The following is a 23,549-nucleotide window of genomic DNA, read 5'->3' as shown; positions in this document are numbered from 1 at the left end:
TCTACATGTTTTAAGTGATTTCCAACCCCCCCCAAAAAAAATTTGTTAGAGAAAAAAATTTTTTGCAACTTTATTTTCAACAAAATTTCGATTTTTTTTTTTTTTTTGCATTTTTACATGTTTTCACTGATTTCCAACCCCCCCCCCCAAAAAAAAAATGGAGAAAAGAACTATAACTCTCAGCACTGTTGACATCATATTTAATTAATAAGATATAAGGTTCACTTGAGTGACCCAGCAGTATTGGCGGCGGAGGTTTTGCACTCTCCCGAGTGCTCCCCCTCTAGTTTTAAAATGTGGTGACAAATATTGCAGTGCTATGGTACAGGATAGTGTATAAATGACACGATACAAATTTTGGTAATTTTATTCGATGTTTGTATCAATGTCAAGATGTTCCGATGAATTAAATGAAGTCGTTTGTGAGTTAGAATTGTGGTTGAGTGCATTTTTATAAAATGACTCGTTCAAAACTTTGTCTTGTCGACCCCTGGTTCTTCATGCTCTTATAAAAGGCTATACTGTGAAACCCCGACATCCGCGGATCCCAAAATGTGATCTGCTTCGACATTTGGGGCGTTGTGCTTTGCTGATTCGCGGTTTTTGCGGGCGCATAAATCATTTATCACCAGCCGCACACATAAAACAGTTCTAAAACCATCTCCCACCAGACATGCACATAAACCATCTCCTGCAAACAATGGTTACACTATCCACCCCTCCTCCATCTACCCACAACCCCCTGCATGACTACTTATGTGCAGCGTGTCCTGAGTCTCATTCTTTCTTCTTGTCCCTCTGCCTTGACCTTCTCACCCTTACCCTAACCTGCAGCCCCTTCAGCGCCCTCAGCTGCATGACTCATCAGCACCGTCTTCGGAGGAGTTCACTGGATTCTAACTCATCATCATCATGACATCAAAAGTTACATCGTATCTCAAATAAAAATTGAAAACAGTACCTGCTCTTGTTGTTGTTTTTCTTATCTGTAAGCATTTTAATGAAACTGTAATCATGTGCATTTGTGTTCATAAAATTGTCTTATGAGCCATGAACCACCAAGAACCTATCCCCCTTTTTCCATTGAAACAATGCTCCGATATTCGCGGATTCGACATTTGGCATTTTTCAGAAACGTATCCACTGCGAATGTCGGGGTCTGACTGTACAAAGATAGTTTTTGAAAGTGTTTAACCAGTTAGCATTTTCATCGTTTAATGACCTCAATAGACAGCCAAACGTTTCAACTTCTGAGCTCTAATCGTGACCTAAAGCAAAATGCTGCGATGTCCAAATCTTTGCAGTTTCACTGTAATGAAATCTCCACCCATAAGCACGCCTGGCAGAACAGCTGAGATGGCCTTCAAGCTGTGCAATTTATATTCAATTACTGACCTGACCACAACCCGTCACTCTGGTGCTTCGCACACAAGGCACTGCATTCAATGAGTGTGCCGTCCCTTTGGAGGCTTACTGAGCCATGTTGTCCCATCAGCCAACATTTCATAGAGGATATGCAAGTTCGCAAGGTACCAAAATTACAAGATCCTGCCTCGACTTACTACTGGAAAAAGCAATGGCAAACTATCCAGTGTATTAATTTTCTCACAAGTACTTTGGCATTGAAGATCTGGAAAGACTATGATCAAAAAGGACCTAGGTTTTGACCAATAATCAGGTCAAAAAGTGAGGGTGGTGAATTGGTATCCAAACAATTTTCAAAAATGGTGAATGTCAGGATGATGAATGCAAATGCAAAATGACAAACAGAATATCAATGTAGATGGCTCAATAGTACTACAGAATAAGATGATGGTGTCTTTTTATGGTTTAAAAAAAGAAGAAGTCTGATTAGTGGTTTTCCAATTGACTGTTCAAATCAGCCCTCCACTCCCCTCATCTACTCACCCCCCCCCCCCCACGATCAACTTATCCCTCCTATGTTTACTTCCCTGAACAAATAAATGTGAAAATAGGATAAATGGTAACATACCCTGGCAAAGTCGAAGGCATATCTGTAGATCTGTTTGAAGCACACCGATTCATTTAGAAATGAGCGCAAGTAGTCAAATTTGTTCTGCAACTTCGTCACATTATCAGCTCTAGTTCAGAAGAAAAAAAAAAAACAAAAAAAAAACAACTTGACTGAAGCATTTACAGAAGAAACTGTCAAAAGAAGAAAAAACATACAAGTGTTTAGCATTTGAATGCACATTTCCTGGCTTGACAATTTATGGTCACTTGTTAAGTCATTCCCCACAAAAAATAGTACCGCCTCTCCTGAAGCTCATCTGGATCAGAAGCAATAGTCACTCAAATCCCCCACAAACACCCTTAGACCCTCAATTTTTTTAATGCCGTGAACAAACTACGGTACATCAAGGGGTGATGAAGGTTGTGGTCATGTTTCATCAAAATTGTGTGTGTAATTTCGGAGAAAAGAGCAAATACTTATTTTCGGGATTCAAACCCCCCCCACCCCCCACCCCCCACCACCCCCAGACACCCTTAATGAGCGCAGATTTTGATGTGGTCAATAAACCTTCATTGGGCATCAGATATGAAGCTTGTGGCCAAGTTTCATCAAAACCATGTGTTTGGTTCAAGCAATAATGACTGAAGTGTTTACGGACTGAATGACTCACTCACTCACTCACCGACCATTAAAAGCAACTTTTGCTTTTTAAACGAGAATTCATATAACATGATACCACATGCAGTGCTCAAGCTTATACTTCAATTTAAATAAAAGTGATTTTAAAGATCATTAAAAAACAAATTCCAGAAGTTTAGCGCTGTTGAAGCAGTCTTATAAATCACCCTTGTACACCATTCTCTTTAACATGTCCAAGTCCTGCTAAATAGAAGGGTTTTGGAAATGCAAAGAAGGCGATCTGTGTTCTCGTGTTCAAGTATACCATTCAATTTAAATTAAATAAAGATTGTAAAAGTCGTAGAGATAAATTCATTCTGGAATTTACCGTCACTGACGCAGTCTATTACACCACCCTATCAAACACATTACATTAGTTATTCGTATCTCTTTGTGTCCTTTACAGCATCATTAAAAACAGTAAGTTTACTGTTTGGAATTATTTTCAATTTTCTTTGACTGCTAGGCACGCAGACAGAAAAAATATTATCTCATTTCTCTGTGCACATGTGCGATCAGGATGAATTCAGAGACAAAGTACTGTTAAATGGGAGATGTTCCCTCTGATTTGTGTTCAAAATATAAGTCAGTTGAAATAAGTTGTTCCTCGATCATAAACTGATGTTTACAGACGGATGGACGGACACGAACCAATTGCTTAACCATACCTTTCACTTCACATGCGTGGGGGAAAAAAAACGAAAAGGAAAGTGAAAAGGCCCTTTCAGGCTTTGTGCATACTGACAAAGTAGGTCCTGCTTACTCCAACGCCATGTATAATTGTATTACAAGTATGGGGATGAGAACATTAGTTTCTCGACCTTTATGGATCACTTTCATGGGAGGAAGACCATCCACAAGCAGAGAGAAGGCTACATTTATAACATATTGTGACGTCCACGGGACTTGAACAGTCCGGCCAACGTAGAATGAGCCGAAACGATGGAGGCGGTTTATTTTCTTATAACCCAAAGATGGCGGTTTTAATCGCTCTACCGCAAACGGGACGAGGAAGGTGGCACGAGTCGCTTTTCACTAACAGAAATAATAATAAGACTCGGCAAGAGGAGGGATCCAGGGCGATTCGACGGGATGGTGGTGTGGGTTCGGGCGTGGGGAAAACACAAACAATTCCAATGGATATACAAATCTCAAACCCTCTAAGGCGCCAGGTACACACACACACACACACACACACACACACACACACACACACACACACACACACACACACACACACACACACACACACACACACACACACACACACACACACACACACACACACACACACACACAGTAGCTGGTCCTGGTGGTCAGGCTGGCCCGTGGTGTAGGCGCAACAGTCCCTGTGATTGGCGTCGGACGAGCTGGCGTTGCGCTCGTCTGGTGTCGACCTCCTGGTCTAGGCCCAAGACCGCTCACAGCCGCCAGGGAGCCAGTTCTGGCACCAAGTTGCGAGCAGGAGAGGGAGGCAGGTCCGCCCGCCGTTCGACCCCGTACTCCGAGCCAGCAGAACCCCAGAGCCAACCGAGGTGAGGCACAAGGCACAGCAGGGCCACGAGACACGATGAATCCAGGAACGAACCAGCGCAACAATCGAGCACGCTCCAAGCCCAACAGCCTCCACCAAAACGGTTTTTCTTTATCGATCTTCTTCTTCCACCCCTTTTCCCCGAATAGAACCTTTTTATCCTCGAGTCCTCGTCACTTCCAATCGAGCCGTTTTATTGGCCCTCCGCCGTCGCCTTCCGCCAATCGTGATCACGGGGCGGAGCCATCCGCAGCACTGTCCTGTGACGTCACGGCAAGCCTCCAGGGAATACTAACAGGCTTTACGCAGACACACTTACCCTATCCCGTCTCCCTATCTAATTACGTGACAATTATCATTTCCCCCTTAAAGAAATGGACATTTACTAGACAACTTATCACCACTGAATAGCTACTTATTACATCGGGATCCTGGTACACTCGAACATCATGGCATACCTAATTAAACATCCTAATTACCCTTTGAATGCATACCCCCCCCCCCAGACGTAACACTGCCACCTCCTCTGGTACCGCAGCTCCTACAAGGTATATCACAGGCGCTACCGTACCAGCCTTAACACTTACTGACTCACACCTATTTAACCTAACGAAATAAAGTAGGAGGGGCAATGGGCAGCAAGCCGCAGCTAACTTACCTATCCTGCTTAATGTACTACCCCCTTATGGCCTTATCCTCGCCTAAACAATCATTCATTTTTTATTTTATTTTATCACATGAGAGCACTGAGCAAAGTTGTACTCCATCCTCTGGATCATCGCTCTTGTCCAACACTCTTCCAGTGATCTGGGGAGGGGAAACAACAGGTTCCACAAAAACACAACACTTATACTTTACATTCCTAATCTAAGCCTTAACGACACTATTCACGGAATATTTACACTTGACCGCATCCCCCAGTGGATGCTAATAGACCCAGTGGTACCTGGGGAGCCAATTTTCAAATTTACTTCAGCCCAAAATTATGCGGACATCATGCCCTTGCTGCACATGTCAAGTTGTGCGGGATCGAGTGGGACTCACACATCTTCACAACACTCACACCATTCTCATCATCACATTTCTAGGTCATGGTCCCCATTTTAATGATGCAGGCTGAATCCCGTCATGGCCGTGGGGTGGGTTCCCACTAGATGATGGGGGCATCTCAGGTGCAACCATGCCCACAGGTAAGCTTTAGTCCAACCCAGACGTTTCTCGTTCACAGGCGATGCTCTACCCCTTCACAGATTCCTCACACATAGGCCTCCTTGTCCGCCCACAGCACACGATCAGTTTTACACCTCAGCTAACTGAAAAACTCAGCTTTTCCATTAAGCCTGACCCTGCGAATCTGTCTTCCAAGGGACACTGGATACCATTGACCAAAGTTCCTCTTGGCCTGATGGTGGGTTCCAAGCTTCCACCAGCAACATCAAGGATGGTAATCTTGAAGGCATTCCACAACTCTTCAGGATCCCCCAAAGCACCAGGACTCCCCAAATCACCACCTAGCCTGTTCGCAAAGTCCTCAGCCCCCCCCTCTTATCCCTGAGCTTGTCAACATCCAGCCTAGGCTGGGATGGCACCATTCTCCTGGATTTACGCTGAAACTTTATTGATGCTACAAGAAGCCTGTGATCAGTATTGAGGAACTGAGCACTCCAGTTGACCCTGTAGTTCTGAATCATCGTCCAGCAACCATCAACGAGCACATGGTCAATCTCCTTTGCCACAACACCAGCATTGGAATACCAAATCCAGTGATGAGGCTGTGGGTGCTGAAATCATGAACCACCAACTCTAAGTCCATGACCTCTTGCAAAGCCAAGGAACTTAGTGCTATTCTAGTTCACAGTTCCAGAACCACGGGAACCAACATAATGTCTCATAGCCATCCCGATCAGTGCCAGTCGATGCAATGAAATCCCCAAAGACGAGAAGAGTATCTTGTCTGGGGCACTAATCAACCATGTACTCAAGCACGGAATAGAATGCCTCCTTCACCGTAAGATCACTCGCCTTAGTCGGAGCAGACATAGTGACAAGGGAAATGACACCCAAGGAGTGACGAATGAAGTCTCATAATACGCTCGTTGACTGGTGTTACCTCAATTATCATTGGAGTCAGCTTATTGGACACAGCGACAGCAACACCTTGGGCATGGTAACCATCAAAGCAACTAGACCATTAGTAGGGAGTGAACACCCACCATGATCTCACCAATATCCGGTCTCCAAACATCAGAGAGTGCTGCAACACCGATGTTCATACACTGGAGCTCAGATGATAGCAGACAGGTGATCATCTTCTCTGAGGGTTGGAACATTCCAGGCACCCACCTGAAGGGACCGCCTCAGATTAAGCTAAGGAAACTAATATCCGGTGGACTTCACCTCAGCACCACCCCGACAGGCACTACCGCATTCCAACCCAGGAAGTTTACCCCACGTTTTCCCTCCTGTCAAAAAGTGGGGGTCCTGAAGACTTTTCCCCAATCCCATCATCCAGTGAGCTGCCCTACGAAGGGCAGCTGTACAGGAGATACTCCCCACAGAGTGGGTTTTCAGATTTTTTTTCAAAGTTGTCAAACATTATAATAATCCTAATGAGAATATCTCACATAGTTTTAAAGCTTAAGGTGCTCCTGCAAAATAAGATGCCCTTATTATTGGCATCGAGATACCCTAACCTCTGGAGCGACAATTTCCAAAATATAAAGACTTCGGTGCTAAAACTTCAGTTTTCCATTAAAGGTATTCAAATAACAAAAGCTTAAAAAAAATTCCTTTTGAGTTGGTCAGGTGGTGACCATTAATCCATTTGAAATGGAGGCTGGTCGAGGCTGGTCATAACTTAATGTACTTTTCAGGTGATAAGTTGGAAAGGCAAAATGGGGACAGAAAAGGTTGGTTTGAGTTCACGAGCTTTGAAGGAACAGCGAGTTTAGACGTTCAGCCTTTTCTCACGTGGAGTCAACTTGAAGCCATTTGAGAAGTGAAAGACAGGTGGGGGGAGGGGATGGAGGGAAAGCATTCATAAGAGACAGACTTAACAGGATGTCAATAGTTCTTTGAAGGAGGAAATAGACTGTAGAGTTCAGTCTATAGAGATTGGCCTGATACTTTGTTTCTGGCTTGCCCAAGAATGGATGCACACTTATCGCAGGCCTTGTGAAATGACTCAAGATTGCTCTCAGTTGGGTTTGCTTTCAATTTGAAAAAGCAAGCTGCTTTGAAAGCCAATGCCTTGCCAAAAGACCACACATCCTATGGTGGAGAGGATGTATAGGAAAACTGGAGATGAGATGAGATTAATCTGCACTTTGTAATGGGCTTTTATGATAGGACCTACAGGCAGAATCAATATCAGATCCAAACGGAAATGAATACCATTCTTTTAAAAGAGGAGCGTTTGCAGTCCATCACACTGAAAAAGAAGACTCTGCAGGGCACAGTTAGTTTCCATTTGAGGTAGCGTATTGGAGTTATTAGTTGCCAGAGTCAAAGAAAGAGCTGCAAAGAAGAGTGCTGGAATGGCGAGAGAGCTTCGAGAGACAGGGATTGAAGGTTAATGCTAGAAAGACAGATGTAATGGTATGTGGTAATAAAAGTGTCGAGGGACAGGATTGAAGATATAATGGGTGGAGAGCTAACCAAAGTGGACAAGATAAAATACCTTGGTTCAACACAAAACAAAGGGGGAAATTATGAAGCAGAAATCCAGGATCGAGTGAAGGCAGAATGGTAGTCTGGAAGGAGGTTAGTGGAGTCATCTCTGATAGAAGGATACCGATAAAATTTAAGGTTAAAATCTACAAGGCAGTGATTGGACTGGTTATAATGTATGGTGCAGAAACATGGGCTTTGAGAAAAAGGGAAGAGAAGTTGCTGGAGAGGACACATATGAGAATGCTTCAGTGGATTCTCAGAGTAATACGAAGAGAGCGTTTGAGGAATGAGGAGATATGCAAGAGAGCTGGAGTTGCAAGTATCACAGAAAGGATTAGAGAGACATAGGTTGTGGTGGTTTGGACACATGATAAGAAAAAAGGATGAAGAACCAATCAAGAAAGCATGGAGTGAGCCAATTAGAGGGCAAGATCAAGAGAACGACAGATTTAGGCAGAGGGAGGTTGTGGAAAGAGATTTGAAGTGTGGGATTAGAGATGAAGATGCGGAGGACAGAGGGGAATGGAAAAATATGGATCCAAGTGGCCGACCCCTAACTGTTGGGATGAAGGCGAAGGCGAAGACGAAGAAAAAGTGATTAGTTACCACTTGAGGTAGCTCTTAGAACTGCAGCCAAAGAGATTTGGACATTCACTAGAACATTGTCAGAATAGTCAAATGAGGGCAGGAGGAAGAACAGGAGAGGTTGTTTGGAAGATCCAGGTGGGATGACATATCACATTTGAGCTTCATGTTGGGAAGTTCACAGATTGAGTCAGACCCAAAGACTCGCAAAGGTCTTCACAGCAATGCAGTAGCTGGTTGTTATAGACCCAACTCGCAGCCAACTGGCATAGTGACATTTAAAATTGCCACAGATGAAGAGGAGAGGGTGTGTAATGTACCTTTCAATGGAAAAAAGCTGCTGTTAATTATATGTTTCAACTCGAACTGTTCTGTTAAAATCACTCAGAAGATTAATCAAAAGCAGAAGTAGAACAGGATGAAAGATGAAAAAAGAAAGAACATATTGTTCACCTCTTGCACAGGTGTTATAATCACAACACACATGTAAAGAAAGTAAGAAGGTCTGTCTCTGACTTCTTCCTTGCCAGTGAGGAAAAGAGGTTTCCTTATAGATTTGTCTGGCTCCAGTATGGGCCCTGTCACACGTTGACGTTTTAGCCAGCGTATGGCAACGTATCAAAATGTATGTAAAACGCTGGCGTACGCTGAACTATTGATGTTTTTTTTCAGTTTTGGGCGTATTCATAACGAGTTGGACGTATGCATAACGTATTAGTAATATACGTACGTTTCAATAACTTATAGATAACTTATACCAACGAATGCTTAGCGTGTTGTCGGCATTCACAACCTATGCCCAACGATAGTCTAACTTATGCATAGCGCGCAGCAGCGTATCGCCGACGATCACGTGGTGTAGCTTATTAATAGGCTGCCGCTCAACGATTTAAAGGCCCTGTCACACCTTGACGATTTAGCCAGCGTATGCCGACATATGAAAAATTTGTCTAAAATGCTGGCACACGTCGAATACGTTATGGGTAAGTTTTGTATATGTTAAGAGCACGCCAAAGCACGCTGGCATACGTCGTAGTACGCCGAGCTCATCGACAAATTTTAAGCATGCTCAAAATTTTTCGACGTATGCCAGCGTATGACTCACACGTTCCGCATACGCTGGCCATAAGTTGGAGGCACGTTATGTGATCGTTGACACACGTTACTTGTAAGTTACTCATAAGTCGAAACACGTCGAGGTAATGTTTAGCGTACCCGAAACTTATTTCTAACCTATGAGTAACGTGCTTTGAACCTATGAGTAACGTATCTCCAACGCATATTGACGTATTTTACGTCTTCTGGACGACCACAGAACTTACTGAACGTGTTTCTAACTAACAGCTACCGTATAATGGCGTATTGGCATATAAAAATGGAGTTCACACAGGAGGAACCAGTCAGTGTTCCAGACTCCATGTTTTATTTTATTTTATTTTCTTCGGCATGACGGTGATGTTGGCACTTCGATTTCTAGTGTGGTTATGATTTAAATCGTTGAGCGGCAGCCTATTAATTATATTATATTATAACCGCACTAGAAATCGAAGTGTCAACATCACCGTCATGCCGAAGAAAAAAAAAATGAAAAAAAAAAACCATGGAGTCTGGAACACTGATGGGTTCCTCCTGTGTGAACTCCATTTTAGGTCATCTCTTCGAGCATGACCTAATAATATTGGTGTTGAGAGGAGAGGTGACGATCCGTCCGTCCGTCCACAATGAAGTTGAAGCGGGAGATCTGGTCATTAGTGATCCTGATAGAGGTCGATGAGACGTACACGATGGTATGACTTTCAAGGTCACTGAAGGTCAAGGTCAAGGTCACGAGGCCTTTGAAGTTGCGAAAATGACGATTTTCAAATTCTATCTCCGCCATTTCTCAAGCGATCTTGAATTTGATTGTGGCATATGAATCTATGGGACAATATCTAAATTTTGATCGGGCCGGATTTTCGATATTCGCTTTCTTTTTCGTGTCACGTGACTTCAAAGTTGGCAAAAAATGCGAAAATGACGATTTTCAAAATCTATCTCCTCCTACATTTCTCAAGCGAACTTGAATTTGATTGTGGCATATAAATCTATGGGACAATATCTAAATTTGGTCGGGCCGGATTTTCGATATTCGCTTTCGTTTTCGTGTCACGTGACTTCAAAGTTGGCAAAAAATGCGAAAATGACGATTTAAAAAATCTATCTCCTACATTTCTCAAGCGATCTTGAATTTGATTGTGGCATATAAATCTATGGGACAATATCTAAATTTTGTTAGGCCGGATTTTCGATATTCGCTTTCATTTTTGCGTCACGTGACTTCAAAGTTTGCAAAAACTGCCCTACCTTCAGGAGGCTATATATTTTCTCGCAGAGATGACCGTCACTCCCGCACGGGGGTAATTTTTATACACCAATTCCCCGAAAAGCTGCCAATACGCCATTATACGGTAGCTGTAAGTTAGAAACACGTTCAATAAGTTCTGTGGTCATCCGGAAGACGTCAAATACGTCTACATACGTCAATATGCATTGGAGACACATTACAATAGGTTCAAAGAACGTTACTCAGAGGTTAGAAATAAGTTTCGGGTAAGCTAAACATTACCTCGACGTGTTTCGACTTATGAGTAACTTACAAGTAACGTGTGTCGACGTGTGTCAACGATCGCATAACGTGCCTACAACTTATGGCCAGCGTATGCGGAACGTGTGTCATACGTCGAAAAATTTTGAGCATGTTCAAAATTTTTCGACGAGCTCTGCGTACTACGACGTATGCCAGGGTGCTTCAGCGTGCTCTTAACATATACAAAACTTACCCATAACGTATTCGACGTGTGCCAGCGTTTTAGACAAATTTTTCATACATCGGCATACGCTGGCTAAATCGTCAAGGTGTGAAAGGGCCTTGAAGAAAGTCCATGTTGCCGAGTGGAAATATGTTATGCGTTTCTTCTTGGCAGAATTAGATCATATCAAAAAATGGTGTCTGCTGCACCTATGTAGCAGTGCATCACGGAGCAAGCAATTATTTTGCAAAGACATTAGGCCTGCAAATGTGAGTATTGAAGAATATATGGTACATTTTGCAACAGCAGATCTATATGCTATCACCATAGGACACAAGCTTGGTTGACCACTTTGCCTCGTAATGCGATTTTTTTTTTAACCTAATAACCGTTATGTGAGCCTCTAAGAGCAAATCAGATCAGATCATGTGTTATGTAAGCATGAATCGAAGGCAAATTTCTGGTGGAATTTGATTTTCGGTCCAACATTTGTAAACAATCACACAAATGAAAATACATCAAACTGCCTGGTAAGTCACAAAAAAAAATAATGAAAATTTTTTTTTTAAACCACAATAGTAGAAGCTACCCATATATTATACTCACAGCAATGAGGTCATGCCTTTAAGCCATTCTTGACGAGTAAAATAACCCATGCTCTGTGCCTCAAGCTTCCAAGCCAACACCAGCATAATAATCTGGAGGGGAAAAATATAAATGCAATTTATTAACTCACATTCATTATAGAAAGGAAAGAGAAAAGCATAAATAGAATGGACCAATTACTATACTGCGCTGACAGGATGGCCTATATGAAAGCACACTCGCCTGGAAGCTGTCCAGCCTGGGTTCGAATCCCAACCTAGCTATAAACTGTCATCACGCTGTTTCACAGGCAGGGGGATTCATCAACGTATGTGCCGTCCCTCAGATGGACATTACACGGGCATCCCATCTGCTCGCATTAGTTGGTGGACATTAAATCTATCCCACGGTGTCCTTCGTGAAGAGTAGGCAAGCTATTGCCGGGCACCTTGGCCAAATTCCTGCCTTAACCGTCAATGGCACAGTCGCACCCTCAGTCAATGATGCTCCCCTGCAGCCTTGTGCTGGATACGAAATAAGACGATTACTATATTGTACATTTAGGGATGCAAGTGATCAAACTAAATACAAAAAAGTGAAAAGACAAAGGACGAGTAATAGAAACCATAATAATAATAGAACAAAAATGGCCGAATTGATCCTTATAACTACTGACAAATGATCATGAGGAATAGGTAAAATTGCTGTACATGGTACAATATGAAACAATGTTTGGTATGAAAGCAATTTTTTAGGTCTCAATAACAAACTTTTAAAAACCTGCACAAAACAGTGCACTGCCAAAGTTACTTTGGAGGAAAAGGGGTAGTGGAGGCTGGAGAGGAAAGAGGGGAGGAGGACATTTTCCAATGTCGAGTATGGAACAAAATTTACTATGTTAAGGTACTGCATTATATCATCACTTAACATCAAACCCAACCAATCACAATGCAGTTGTGTTTCTTTCCATACACAGTTACAAATTTGCTTTCAGCCGAATAAAACACAATGGTGACACCCAAGCCAGCTTACCCCTCGCTTTGCTGAGTTGACCGAGCACCCATGCAGTCTCTTTTGTCTTGTGTTACATTGGGTATTGAAGTGCCATGTTGTGGGTTCCCCCAATAACAAGTGCTGATGCATTACTTGTAACAAAACTTTCAATGAGCATCCTCGATGCATTCTGCAAGTTGTGTTTAATCATCATAATAATCATCAATGGACTACACTCTTTACAGAGCATTGGTGTTGCTGAAGCAGTCACTTGGCAGAAGTTATGCTAGGTGGTTTGCCATTGCCTTTTCAAGTCAGTCAGTCAAGGCAGCCATTTCGAATTTGTTCAGGGTGCTGGCGATAACTCGCCTACTCTTTGCAAAAACATACCCCATGGGGGGCATTCCATGTCAAGTGTACACACCCTCCCGACACCAATACCTCATTTTCTCCCCATATGTTGGTCATTTATTCACTTGGGTGAAAAAACTCAAAATACCAACTTTTAGACCTGTGGGCCCATTTTAGGCCCCCCCCCCCAAATCTGGGCGCCCCCGGCTGCCCCACAATCTTCCAGAGGCCATATCACAAGTTGTAGTGGTCTGATTTGGCTGATCTTGGTATCAAAATGCTCGTAAAAGCGTGATCTTTCAAATCGCGTAAAGTAAAATCACTCCAAAACAGTAATTCAAAAAGTTATAGTTTGGGGCACGCCCTTTGACCTTGGGCCCCCGCTCCCCAGCCAAACCGATGGTCCCGATGGTGAGAATACCCCTTCATATACTCCAACACCTCAGCATAAATGAAAATGGGATCTCAATGGGTTCAAGTGTGATGATGGTTTTATTGTTCGGGGACTCTGGTGCTGGACACACAATACGCCACAATACATAACACAATATTTGAATACAAGATTTCCAATACACTATATCAGTATATTGTACATAAATTTTCCACATGCACATGCAGGAACTGGAAGCGATACTAGTACGAGTAAGAGTTTTTCCTAGCATATTATAGTCAAGATTTTTTGCCAACCAATGTTTTATTTGACAGCTGTGTTTCTTTTTTACTGATTGTGTAGGTTCTACCTGTAGCAGTTTTTGGTTCTATGGAAAGAAGTATATCAGAAATGTCTAAAATGCAGTGATCTTCAATGTCAGGAAAAAATAAACTATTTGCGGGCCCGTTTGGATGAAGAAAATTCACTTTCACTTCACGAGTGTCCTGAAAGGCTTCCATGATGCAGGCAAGCCATCATTTTCCATCATAGTGCACTGTGACATAACCTGAGTTTCCCGTTAAAAGTTGGTGTAGATTTTGAAATAGCTGACTCGATACGGTGTTCCTCGCTAAGGCTGAATTTGCGTACTTGAAGAGCAGTTTCAGAAATAGGGATGAAAGCATGATGTTTTTGAGTTCCAACTATGGTTTTGGCCGTTTTTAACCATTCTTCCAGATTTCGCTCTTCCTCGTCATACGCCTCTTGGATCCCGTAACTGAACTTCATTTCATTCAAACCATTTTCAGCAAAGGCGAAAAGATCTTTTGGAGAAATAATTTGACTGTCGTGAGGTCTATGCAGGCTCTCATGTGTTGCTTCTCGTTTGACTGTACCTCCCACGCCACCTGAAGGGCCGTTGCCATGACTTGTGGCAAAAAAATGCCATTCTGCGTCAATACCATACTCTGATTTGTGACGACATAGGTATTATGAAGGCTTTGCAATTCTTATATTGGCCAGCGCAACCGTCTGAGAAATAGTAAAGTTTCTTTGCATTTCCAAAGCTAGATTTCAAGTGTTCAATGAGCATTCTTTGGAAGAGGTGGACTGAGACAACGTCGTGAGCATTGCATTCTGATATCATAGTGAACGAATCGTGGTTTAATTTGCCATCGTCCGATTTGAAATAGTAAACCCAGGGGTGAATTGTCGCTTGAGAGCAGTTCCAATGGAATCCTTGGGCCGCATCCTGTACGACAAATGAATAGTTCTCTGAGAAGTCTCCAATAATGACAAATTCTCCTTCACCAATTTTGTCTTTCTTATTTTTCAGAAACTGAGATTGGGCCTTGGCAATGAAGTCGTGTCTCACTAATTTCACCGCGCGTTCACAAAATTGATTAATGAATTCTTCCAAAGGCAGGACCATGGAGGTCAGTTCAGATCTGTCGGTGGATGTCCACCGTTTAAACTGAATTTCATTAATATCCTCTAGTTTATAAGCACTCAGTAGCTCGGTTTTGAAGTCTTCAATTGATGGGCAACTTTCACAAGTTCTGAAATAACATGCCGGTTGTGCTGGGTTACAAACTATGCGTGCTATCACATGATGATAGCGAGGAAGTTCGGCTATCTCTGGCATTTTTGAACCAAACATCATGAGTTTCACATTTTGATGTATCGTACATACACATACACTGTGTGTACCGCCTGAACCGGCCAGGACACATTCCGAGGGACGGAGCATGGCGAACTTCGTGAATCCAAATTTCAAGCCAGGGTTCTTCTCTTTGAATTTCTGAAACAGTTCCTTGAGATTGTTTAGTACCAGGCGCTTTTGAATTTTGTCTTCTCCATGTTCATTCCTGACCACCACACAGTCCTTTTTCCCCGGCATTACTCGGCTGACTTCATCACTTTGGTTAAATTCGGTTACGGCGGATTTCACTTCGTCAGGCAATATTTTACCCTGTTTTGGATTTGGAGACAATAGCATACCATTATATTTCTCTAAATTTTTGGCTTGCACAGCCATTCTTTTGGAGTAATTGAATTCACTCATCATCCCTCTGATGCTCATATTCCTAGCAAATATTGTCAGTATACGTATTTGCTCTGAACGGCTCAAAACAACGTATTTTTCTTTCAGGCTTTTGATCACCTCTGGCATGCAGTTTTAATCACATTTTGATGCTGTATTTTGTGTTTTCTCCGCAGTGCTTGGTCCAGCAACTAGTTCTAATTTCTTTCGCACAGAATCTTCCACTTTACTTCGCTTTTCAGGAACGTACCCTGGGTTCCTTTCCGCCTTTCGTTTGTCGAATGGGCTTTCGCCTATCATTGATAACGACTGGTTTAATAGGTCAACTTCAGCTTCTCGCTCAAAAACCTCCTCGTCCTCATCTGTCGAAATAGATTCTGCAATGCCTTCGATAGTACCTTCTGATGATAATTTTGAACTGGTCGAAGATGATTCTTCAATATGCTCTGATGACAACTGAGAAAGTTTTTTTTCTGCATGAAGTACAAAGTCTGTCATCTTTTTTCACCTTTGAAGAAAATTTCATCAACATATCATTTGACACATTGCGAAGATCTTTTCGTTGTTTCGTTTTATGGCAGCTGAACGGATCGCAACAGTATTTTCGGAACTCCTTTCGATCTTCAGTTGCCATGCTTACTGCAAAATAAGCAAAAACTGAGATTTTCCCATTTATAACTTAATTCGATGATGGTTATACAAAAAAATGTACACTTAAAAATCAATAGACACAAGAGGCAGAATAATTTTTCGCAAATGATGCAATATATATATAAATATATAATAGTCCAGAGATGATGATTGTCAATTTCAGATAGAGTCGCCTGCCAGCAGGTGACGTCATTGGAACGATGACGGTAAACGTCGCCCAATGTCGAATCAAGAATTAGTCATATGTGGACCCCGAACAATAAAACCATCATCACACTTGAACCCAGAGATCCCATTTTAATTTATGCTGAGGTGTTGGAGTATATGAAGGGGTATTCTAACACGAAAAAAATCGGGATCATCGGTTTGGCTGGGGGGCGGGGGCCCAAGGTCAAAGGGCACCCCAAACTAACTTTTTGAATTACTGTTTTGGCGTGATTTTACTTTACGCGATTCGAAAGATCTCACTTTTACGAGCATTTTGATACCAAGATCATCCAAATCGGACCACTACAACCTGTGATATGGCCACTGGAAGATTGTGGGTCAACCGGGGGTGCCTAAATTTGGGGGAGGCCCTAAAATGGTCCCCCAGGTCTGAAAATTGACACATAATGTTTTACCGTGGATACAAACACTTGCACAAAGAAAGAGTGAAATCTGAGACGATGTATCAAAACGAAAAAAAAAAAAAAATGTGTACACTTGACATGGAACGCCCCATGGGATCTTTAATAGCCAGCAATGGCAGATCGGTCTTCCGACTCATCATTCAGATGGACTGCACAGATGTTGATGTCTTGAATGCGAAACACCAGGATGACAGTTTATAGCTGGGTCGAGATTCATACCCAGGCTGGACAGATTCGAGGCACATGTGCATTCTTCGAAGCTATACTGCTATGTGCCAGCACTAAATTATGTAGAACTATTGCAAATAATGCCTCTTCATAAGAAACAAGGTGGAAAATTTGCTTGAATTTAGTGATTGATGCAATTTGTTTCCACTTGCTAAAATCACAATGCATGAAATGTTGCTTGAGGAAAATATTATATAATTATAACTTACACCCCATGTCTCAGGAAGTAAACAAGATCAAGACGGATCCGACTGACACGATGTGCATTTCAGCAATTATACATACTAGCATGGATCAGCACGCTTCATGCATCTCACCACATGTCGCTGCAGAGGCATAGGCATCTTTGACCATGCCTGCTTTTACCGGGAGTGAGGGAAGGGGAGGAATGGTGGGTATGAGTTAGTGAGGGTGATGGTGGATCACGAGTTGTGGGGGGATGGGGGAGGGAACTGAGCACAAATACATATTTATTTAAAATTATCAGTTAGAGCTGGAAGGGAAGATCAACAAAAATGTATCAACAACTGGAATGGAAATTCGAACTGCCAGCCTTACAAGGCGGACGTGTCCCCAATACACTGCTTTCCTTGGACCTCCGGCTGGGTTTTTACGTGATATATTTTCTTTTGCCAACAACTCAAACTCGGTCTTGATCAACAAAAGTCAAAGTAACAAAAAAATAAAAAAAAACCAATGTCACCCGCAGGGTGACCCGTATCTTGCCAAAAGGTGACCACGTGTGACTTCTTTAAGGTCAAATATGTTTGACCTCAGGCGCTAACCATGAAGATCAAGGCCAATCGCCACCAAAAACTAATCAGCTGAGCGCCAGACCATATACTACATTCCCATAAAGTTTGGAGACGATTAGATTAAAATTACTCAAAAAATAAGGGTTTCGTCGACTCCCCTGATTTGCGACAAAGTGACCTTGACCTTTGACCTGGACCTTCAAAATTTTATGCGCTGAAAGGGACCTCTATAGGCCTCTGATATGCAAAGTTACAAAACTTTCCAATGATAACTGTGCTCTGCAGAATTTTTTATACGCGATTACAGACAAACAAAAAAACAAATAAACCAATGTCACCCTCAGGGTGACCCGTATCTTGCCAAAAGATGACCATGTGTGACTTCTTTAAGGTCACACTGAGGTGAACAGAGCTACTATCCACCAGGAGCGACTCCTTGAGGAATAGCTGCCTACGAGAGATTCCGATGAGAATCGTTCTACAGAGTAACCATGAAAAATATGTGTTTGCCTCATAACGTCACCAAATGACGTCATAATCCCTCAAGCTTGATAAATCTCGAAAGCACTCATCGAGGTGTTCAATTTGAGGTACTGCACGATATGGTTCCGAAAACTTGAAAATTTGACCTTGGGGTCAAATATGTTTGACCTGAGCGCTAACCATGAAGGTCAAGGCCAATCGCCACCAAAAACTAATCAGCTGAGCACCAGACCATATACTACATTCCCATAAAGTTTGGAGACTATTAGATTAAAATTACTCAAAAAATAAGGGTTTCGTCGACTCCCCTGATTTGCGACAAAGTGACCTTGACCTTTGACCTGGAGCTTCAAAATTTTATGCGCTGAAAGGGACCTCTATAGGCCTCTGATATGCAAAGTTACAAAACTTTCCAATGATAACTGTGCTCTGCAGAATTTTTTATACGCGATTACAGACAAACAAAAAAACAAATAAACCAATGTCACCCTCAGGGTGACCCGTATCTTGCCAAAAGGTGACCACGTGTGACTTCTTTAAGGTCAAATATGTTTGACCTCAGGCGCTAACCATGAAGATCAAGGCCAATCGCCACCAAAAACTAATCAGCTGAGCGCCAGACCATATACTACATTCCCATAAAGTTTGGAGACGATTAGATTAAAATTACTCAAAAAATAAGGGTTTCGTCGACTCCCCTGATTTGCGACAAAGTGACCTTGACCTTTGACCTGGACCTTCAAAATTTTATGCGCTGAAAGGGACCTCTATAGGCCTCTGATATGCAAAGTTACAAAACTTTCCAATGATAACTGTGCTCTGCAGAATTTTTTATACGCGATTACAGACAAACAAAAAAACAAATAAACCAATGTCACCCTCAGGGTGACCCGTATCTTGCCAAAAGATGACCATGTGTGACTTCTTTAAGGTCACACTGAGGTGAACAGAGCTACTATCCACCAGGAGCGACTCCTTGAGGAATAGCTGCCTACGAGAGATTCCGATGAGAATCGTTCTACAGAGTAACCATGAAAAATATGTGTTTGCCTCATAACGTCACCAAATGACGTCATAATCCCTCAAGCTTGATAAATCTCGAAAGCACTCATCGAGGTGTTCAATTTGAGGTACTGCACGATATGGTTCCGAAAACTTGAAAATTTGACCTTGGGGTCAAATATGTTTGACCTGAGCGCTAACCATGAAGGTCAAGGCCAATCGCCACCAAAAACTAATCAGCTGAGCACCAGACCATATACTACATTCCCATAAAGTTTGGAGACTATTAGATTAAAATTACTCAAAAAATAAGGGTTTCGTCGACTCCCCTGATTTGCGACAAAGTGACCTTGACCTTTGACCTGGAGCTTCAAAATTTTATGCGCTGAAAGGGACCTCTATAGGCCTCTGATATGCAAAGTTACAAAAATTCCAATGATAACTGTGCTCTGCAGAATTTTTTATACGCGATTACAGACAAACAAAAAAACAAATAAACCAATGTCACCCTCAGGGTGACCCGTATCTTGCCAAAAGGTGACCATGTGTGACTTCTTTAAGGTCACACTGAGGTGAACAGAGCTACTATCCACCAGGAGCGACTCCTTGAGGAATAGCTGCCTACGAGAGATTCCGATGAGAATCGTTCTACAGAGTAACCATGAAAAATATGTGTTTGCCTCATAACGTCACCAAATGACGTCATAATCCCTCAAGCTTGATAAATCTCGAAAGCACTCATCGAGGTGTTCAATTTGAGGTACTGCACGATATGGTTCCGAAAACTTGAAAATTTGACCTCGGGGTCAAATATGTTTGACCTGAGCGCTAACCATGAAGGTCAAGGCCAATCGCCACCAAAAACGAATCAGCTGAGCGCCAGACCATATACTACATTCCCATAAAGTTTGGAGATGATTCGATAAAAATTACTCAAAAAATAAGGGTTTCGTTGACCTCCATGATTTACCGCAAAGTGACCTTGACCTTTATGTGCGCTGAAGGGTATTGTAATAATACTACGATATGTGTACCCACAAGAGTTTCCGATGAGAATTGTGCTCTACAGAGTGATATAAAGGTGAAAAATCCAATGATTACAGACAAACAAAAGAAAATTTTCAAGAAAAATCCGTTTTTTCGTCATGACGTCATCAAGTCAAACTTTTGACAGATCTGGAAAGCACTTATCAAGCGCTTTCATATGAGGTATTACTCGATATGGTATCTAAGATTTCAAAATTTGAAATTGGGGTCAAATATGTTTGACCTTAGGCGCTAACCATGCAGGTCAAGGCCAATCGCAACCAAAAATTAATCAGCTGAGCGCCAGCCCATGAACTATATTCCCATGAAGTTTGAAGACGGTCCGAACAAAATTACTCAAAAAATAATGGTTTCGTCGACTCCCCTGATTTGCGACAAAGTGACCTTGACCTTTGACCTTGACCTTCAAAATTTTATGCGCTGAAAGGGACCTCTATAGGCCTCTGATATGCGAAGTTACAAAAATTTCCAATGATAACTGTGCTCTGCAGAATTTTTTATACGTGATTACAGACAAACAAACAAACAACAACAAAAAAAAAACATACAAGCTGACTCACATATCTTACAAAAACTTCGTTTTGGCAAGATAAAAAAAATCAGCGCTGATGAATACAGGTAAGTCACGAATGTGTTTCTTAGGTTAGCTTTACATATAAAAACAACACGGTGGATTTGTTAAAGAAAATATGATGAAGAAGAAGACGTTTTGGTAACAAATATACATAACCATATACATTTGCTCCATTATGAAAAGACATACCCAATGAAAAACGAGAAGCACAAACACCAATCACCAGACATAAATGCACTATTGAGGGTCATGGGGCCTCCCATATTGTTTGTAAAAAAAAAAAAAAAAAAAATGCTAAATGAGCCACACCCGACCAAAATTTTTGATACGAGCTTTACCACCACGTAACATATGTGGCCGAGTGTTTTTAAACATGTTTATTAATACATTTCACTGCAAACACAATAAACAATCTCGTTCTTCTGATATACATTTATTGAGTCCAATGATCGAACTCTTGAGAGAACCTTCGACAGTTCCTCAGAGTTCTCTCAGATGGTTCAGCCATGTTTACACTTCGGATGAAGTAGCAGAATAGAGGGTGGTGTAGCGTTATCGTTTAAAATGAAAGAACTTTAAAATACACATATTTGTATCAGATGGCATGAGAGGTATGCGCTGCGTGAGAACAGTATCTGAGTTCAATCCAGCTATTACACGGGCCTCTATGATGTGCCTTTGTAGAGCATGCGGAAATACACCGAAGGCTTTTATATATACTGTATGTATGTGTATGTATATATATATATATATATATATATATATATATATATATATATATATATATATATATATATATATATATGTATATGTATATGTATATGTATATGTATATGTATATGTATATGTATATGTATATGTATATGTATATGTATATGTATATGTATATGTATATGTATATGTATATGTATATGTATATGTATATGTATATATATATATATGTATATATATATATATATATATATATATATATATATATATATATATATATATACATATATATATATATATATATATATTCTTGTAGATTTCCCGCCCGTCGGCGTGCGAACGACCGCGTCTAACCAATAGCGGTCGCTTCGCCCACCGAATTGGACAATCCAGTTGTGACTTTCTGGAACAACGCCAGAAACCAGTCACGGGTGGGTTTTTAATCCCACCACGGCCCAGTCCATATTCTACCCACGCGAAATAGGGTCAATCGCCGAATATCGATATACCTAAGTACCCGCGCGGGTAACCTACCGAGGGACCGTACCTCGGCGAAGGCCTGCTTGGACACGAACCGCTTAAGTGGTCCGTTCCATTCTGGGATAACCGAGCGGGTATTATCGCCAGACCTCGCCGGACCCGATTCTATTTATCGGTTATTTAAAAACCAACTATATTCCAAGTGCAAGATGGGGCAGTTCAATGAAGGAATGGACGCAACGAACAGGTTTACATTCACACAAGGACATTGATTATAATAAAGCACGTATGCAATTAAACAAGGCAAAATACGTATGCAATTCTACAAGCAACAAAAGCACGACAAAAGAACTACAACCGTCTACTTATTATGAAAAGTCACTTGCACTTAACAGCAGTTCCTACTTATTCGACGTGCCCACGGACACACGTACGCACGCGCGCACGCACGCACACGCACACGCACACACACAAGAAATGGTGGCAGAGGCCTTTAATAACGAGCTCCAGCTCAGAGGACAGGTGAGCTGAAACTCAGAACCTATCTCGAACCTCTCCACCTCGTGTGGTCTTCAAGTTGTTCAGACCCGGACTCCAGCGAGAGCGAGCTGGATCCAATCGCCGAGCCGCAATCCTCCCGCGCTTCTCAACACGTGCTGGTGAGACGAGGCGCCGATCCTTCCCGTCGATGCGTCGCTTCCCCGAGGAACCACCTCCACGAAGAGCTTGACGAGTCGCACCAAGCCGGGAACCAAAATGGAGAACAAAGAGCTCCACGAACCAAGAAGAAGAAGCCACCACTCGCAGCTCGAGCCGAGCGACCAACTCAACTCTCTTCCTAACAGGGCAGCTTGAAGCAAAAAGCTCTCCTGAGCCAAGCAGAAGCCGAAGCTCATGGAATCAACAAAGTAAAAAGCCTCCTCCCGAGCCAGGCCTCAGCCGAAGCTCACTGAGCCAGCCGAAGCAAAAAGCTTCCGAAGGCCTCAACTCTAACGCAAGCCAAGCAGGACCCGACGGTTTCCTGAACGGCTACTCTCTCAACTCCCTTCTCCAACTCTGCCCCTCGAACAAAAGAAAAGATCTCCTCTTATCCTTCTCCCACCCTTCCCCCACTCCCGGCGTGACTCATGACTCATGCCCTCGTGCTCCATCCCCCCGCTCAACCACGGGTGGGAGGGAGTTGTTGACATCATGAGTCACGGGACGGCAGGATTCTTCTTCCTCTTCGCAGAAGAGGGGGAGGGATGTCTCCATTGTTCGTTCCCTAACTATTAAATAGATCCGCAGCGCATCTAATTGATTTTTGAACATTTAAACAATGGAAGGTGAGCTATCTAGGGAACAAGCACTTATCGACATAGCTGACTAAAGGAACCTGTATGTTGTGTGCAATCAAATTCCAAATTCGTA

At 42.3% G+C, this 23,549-nt stretch overlaps 1 protein-coding gene across 15 annotated transcripts in view; it reads right to left on the bottom strand.

The window, feature by feature from the left end:
* Positions 1-23,549, bottom strand: part of DCUN1D4 (defective in cullin neddylation 1 domain containing 4) — a 112,565-nt gene that overhangs the window by 47,024 nt on the left and 41,992 nt on the right. For all 15 annotated transcript variants that reach the window (XM_085864073.1, XM_085864069.1, XM_085864075.1 and 12 more), the window contains 2 exons: positions 11,840-11,931; positions 1,994-2,102 (listed from right to left, as the gene is read on the bottom strand). In XM_085864073.1, coding sequence (XP_085720199.1) covers positions 1,994-2,102; positions 11,840-11,931 — 201 coding nt within the window. The remainder of the gene's footprint in view (positions 1-1,993; positions 2,103-11,839; positions 11,932-23,549) is intronic.

The sequence above is a fragment of the Eptatretus burgeri genome, chromosome 18 (genome assembly GCF_056783735.1).
Source record: "Eptatretus burgeri isolate ZD-2024b chromosome 18, Ebu_testis_v1, whole genome shotgun sequence".
Classification (NCBI taxonomy): Eukaryota; Metazoa; Chordata; class Myxini; order Myxiniformes; family Myxinidae; genus Eptatretus; species Eptatretus burgeri.
The sequence above is the reverse complement of the archived record's forward strand: the minus strand, read 5'-3'. Positions and strand labels throughout refer to the sequence as shown.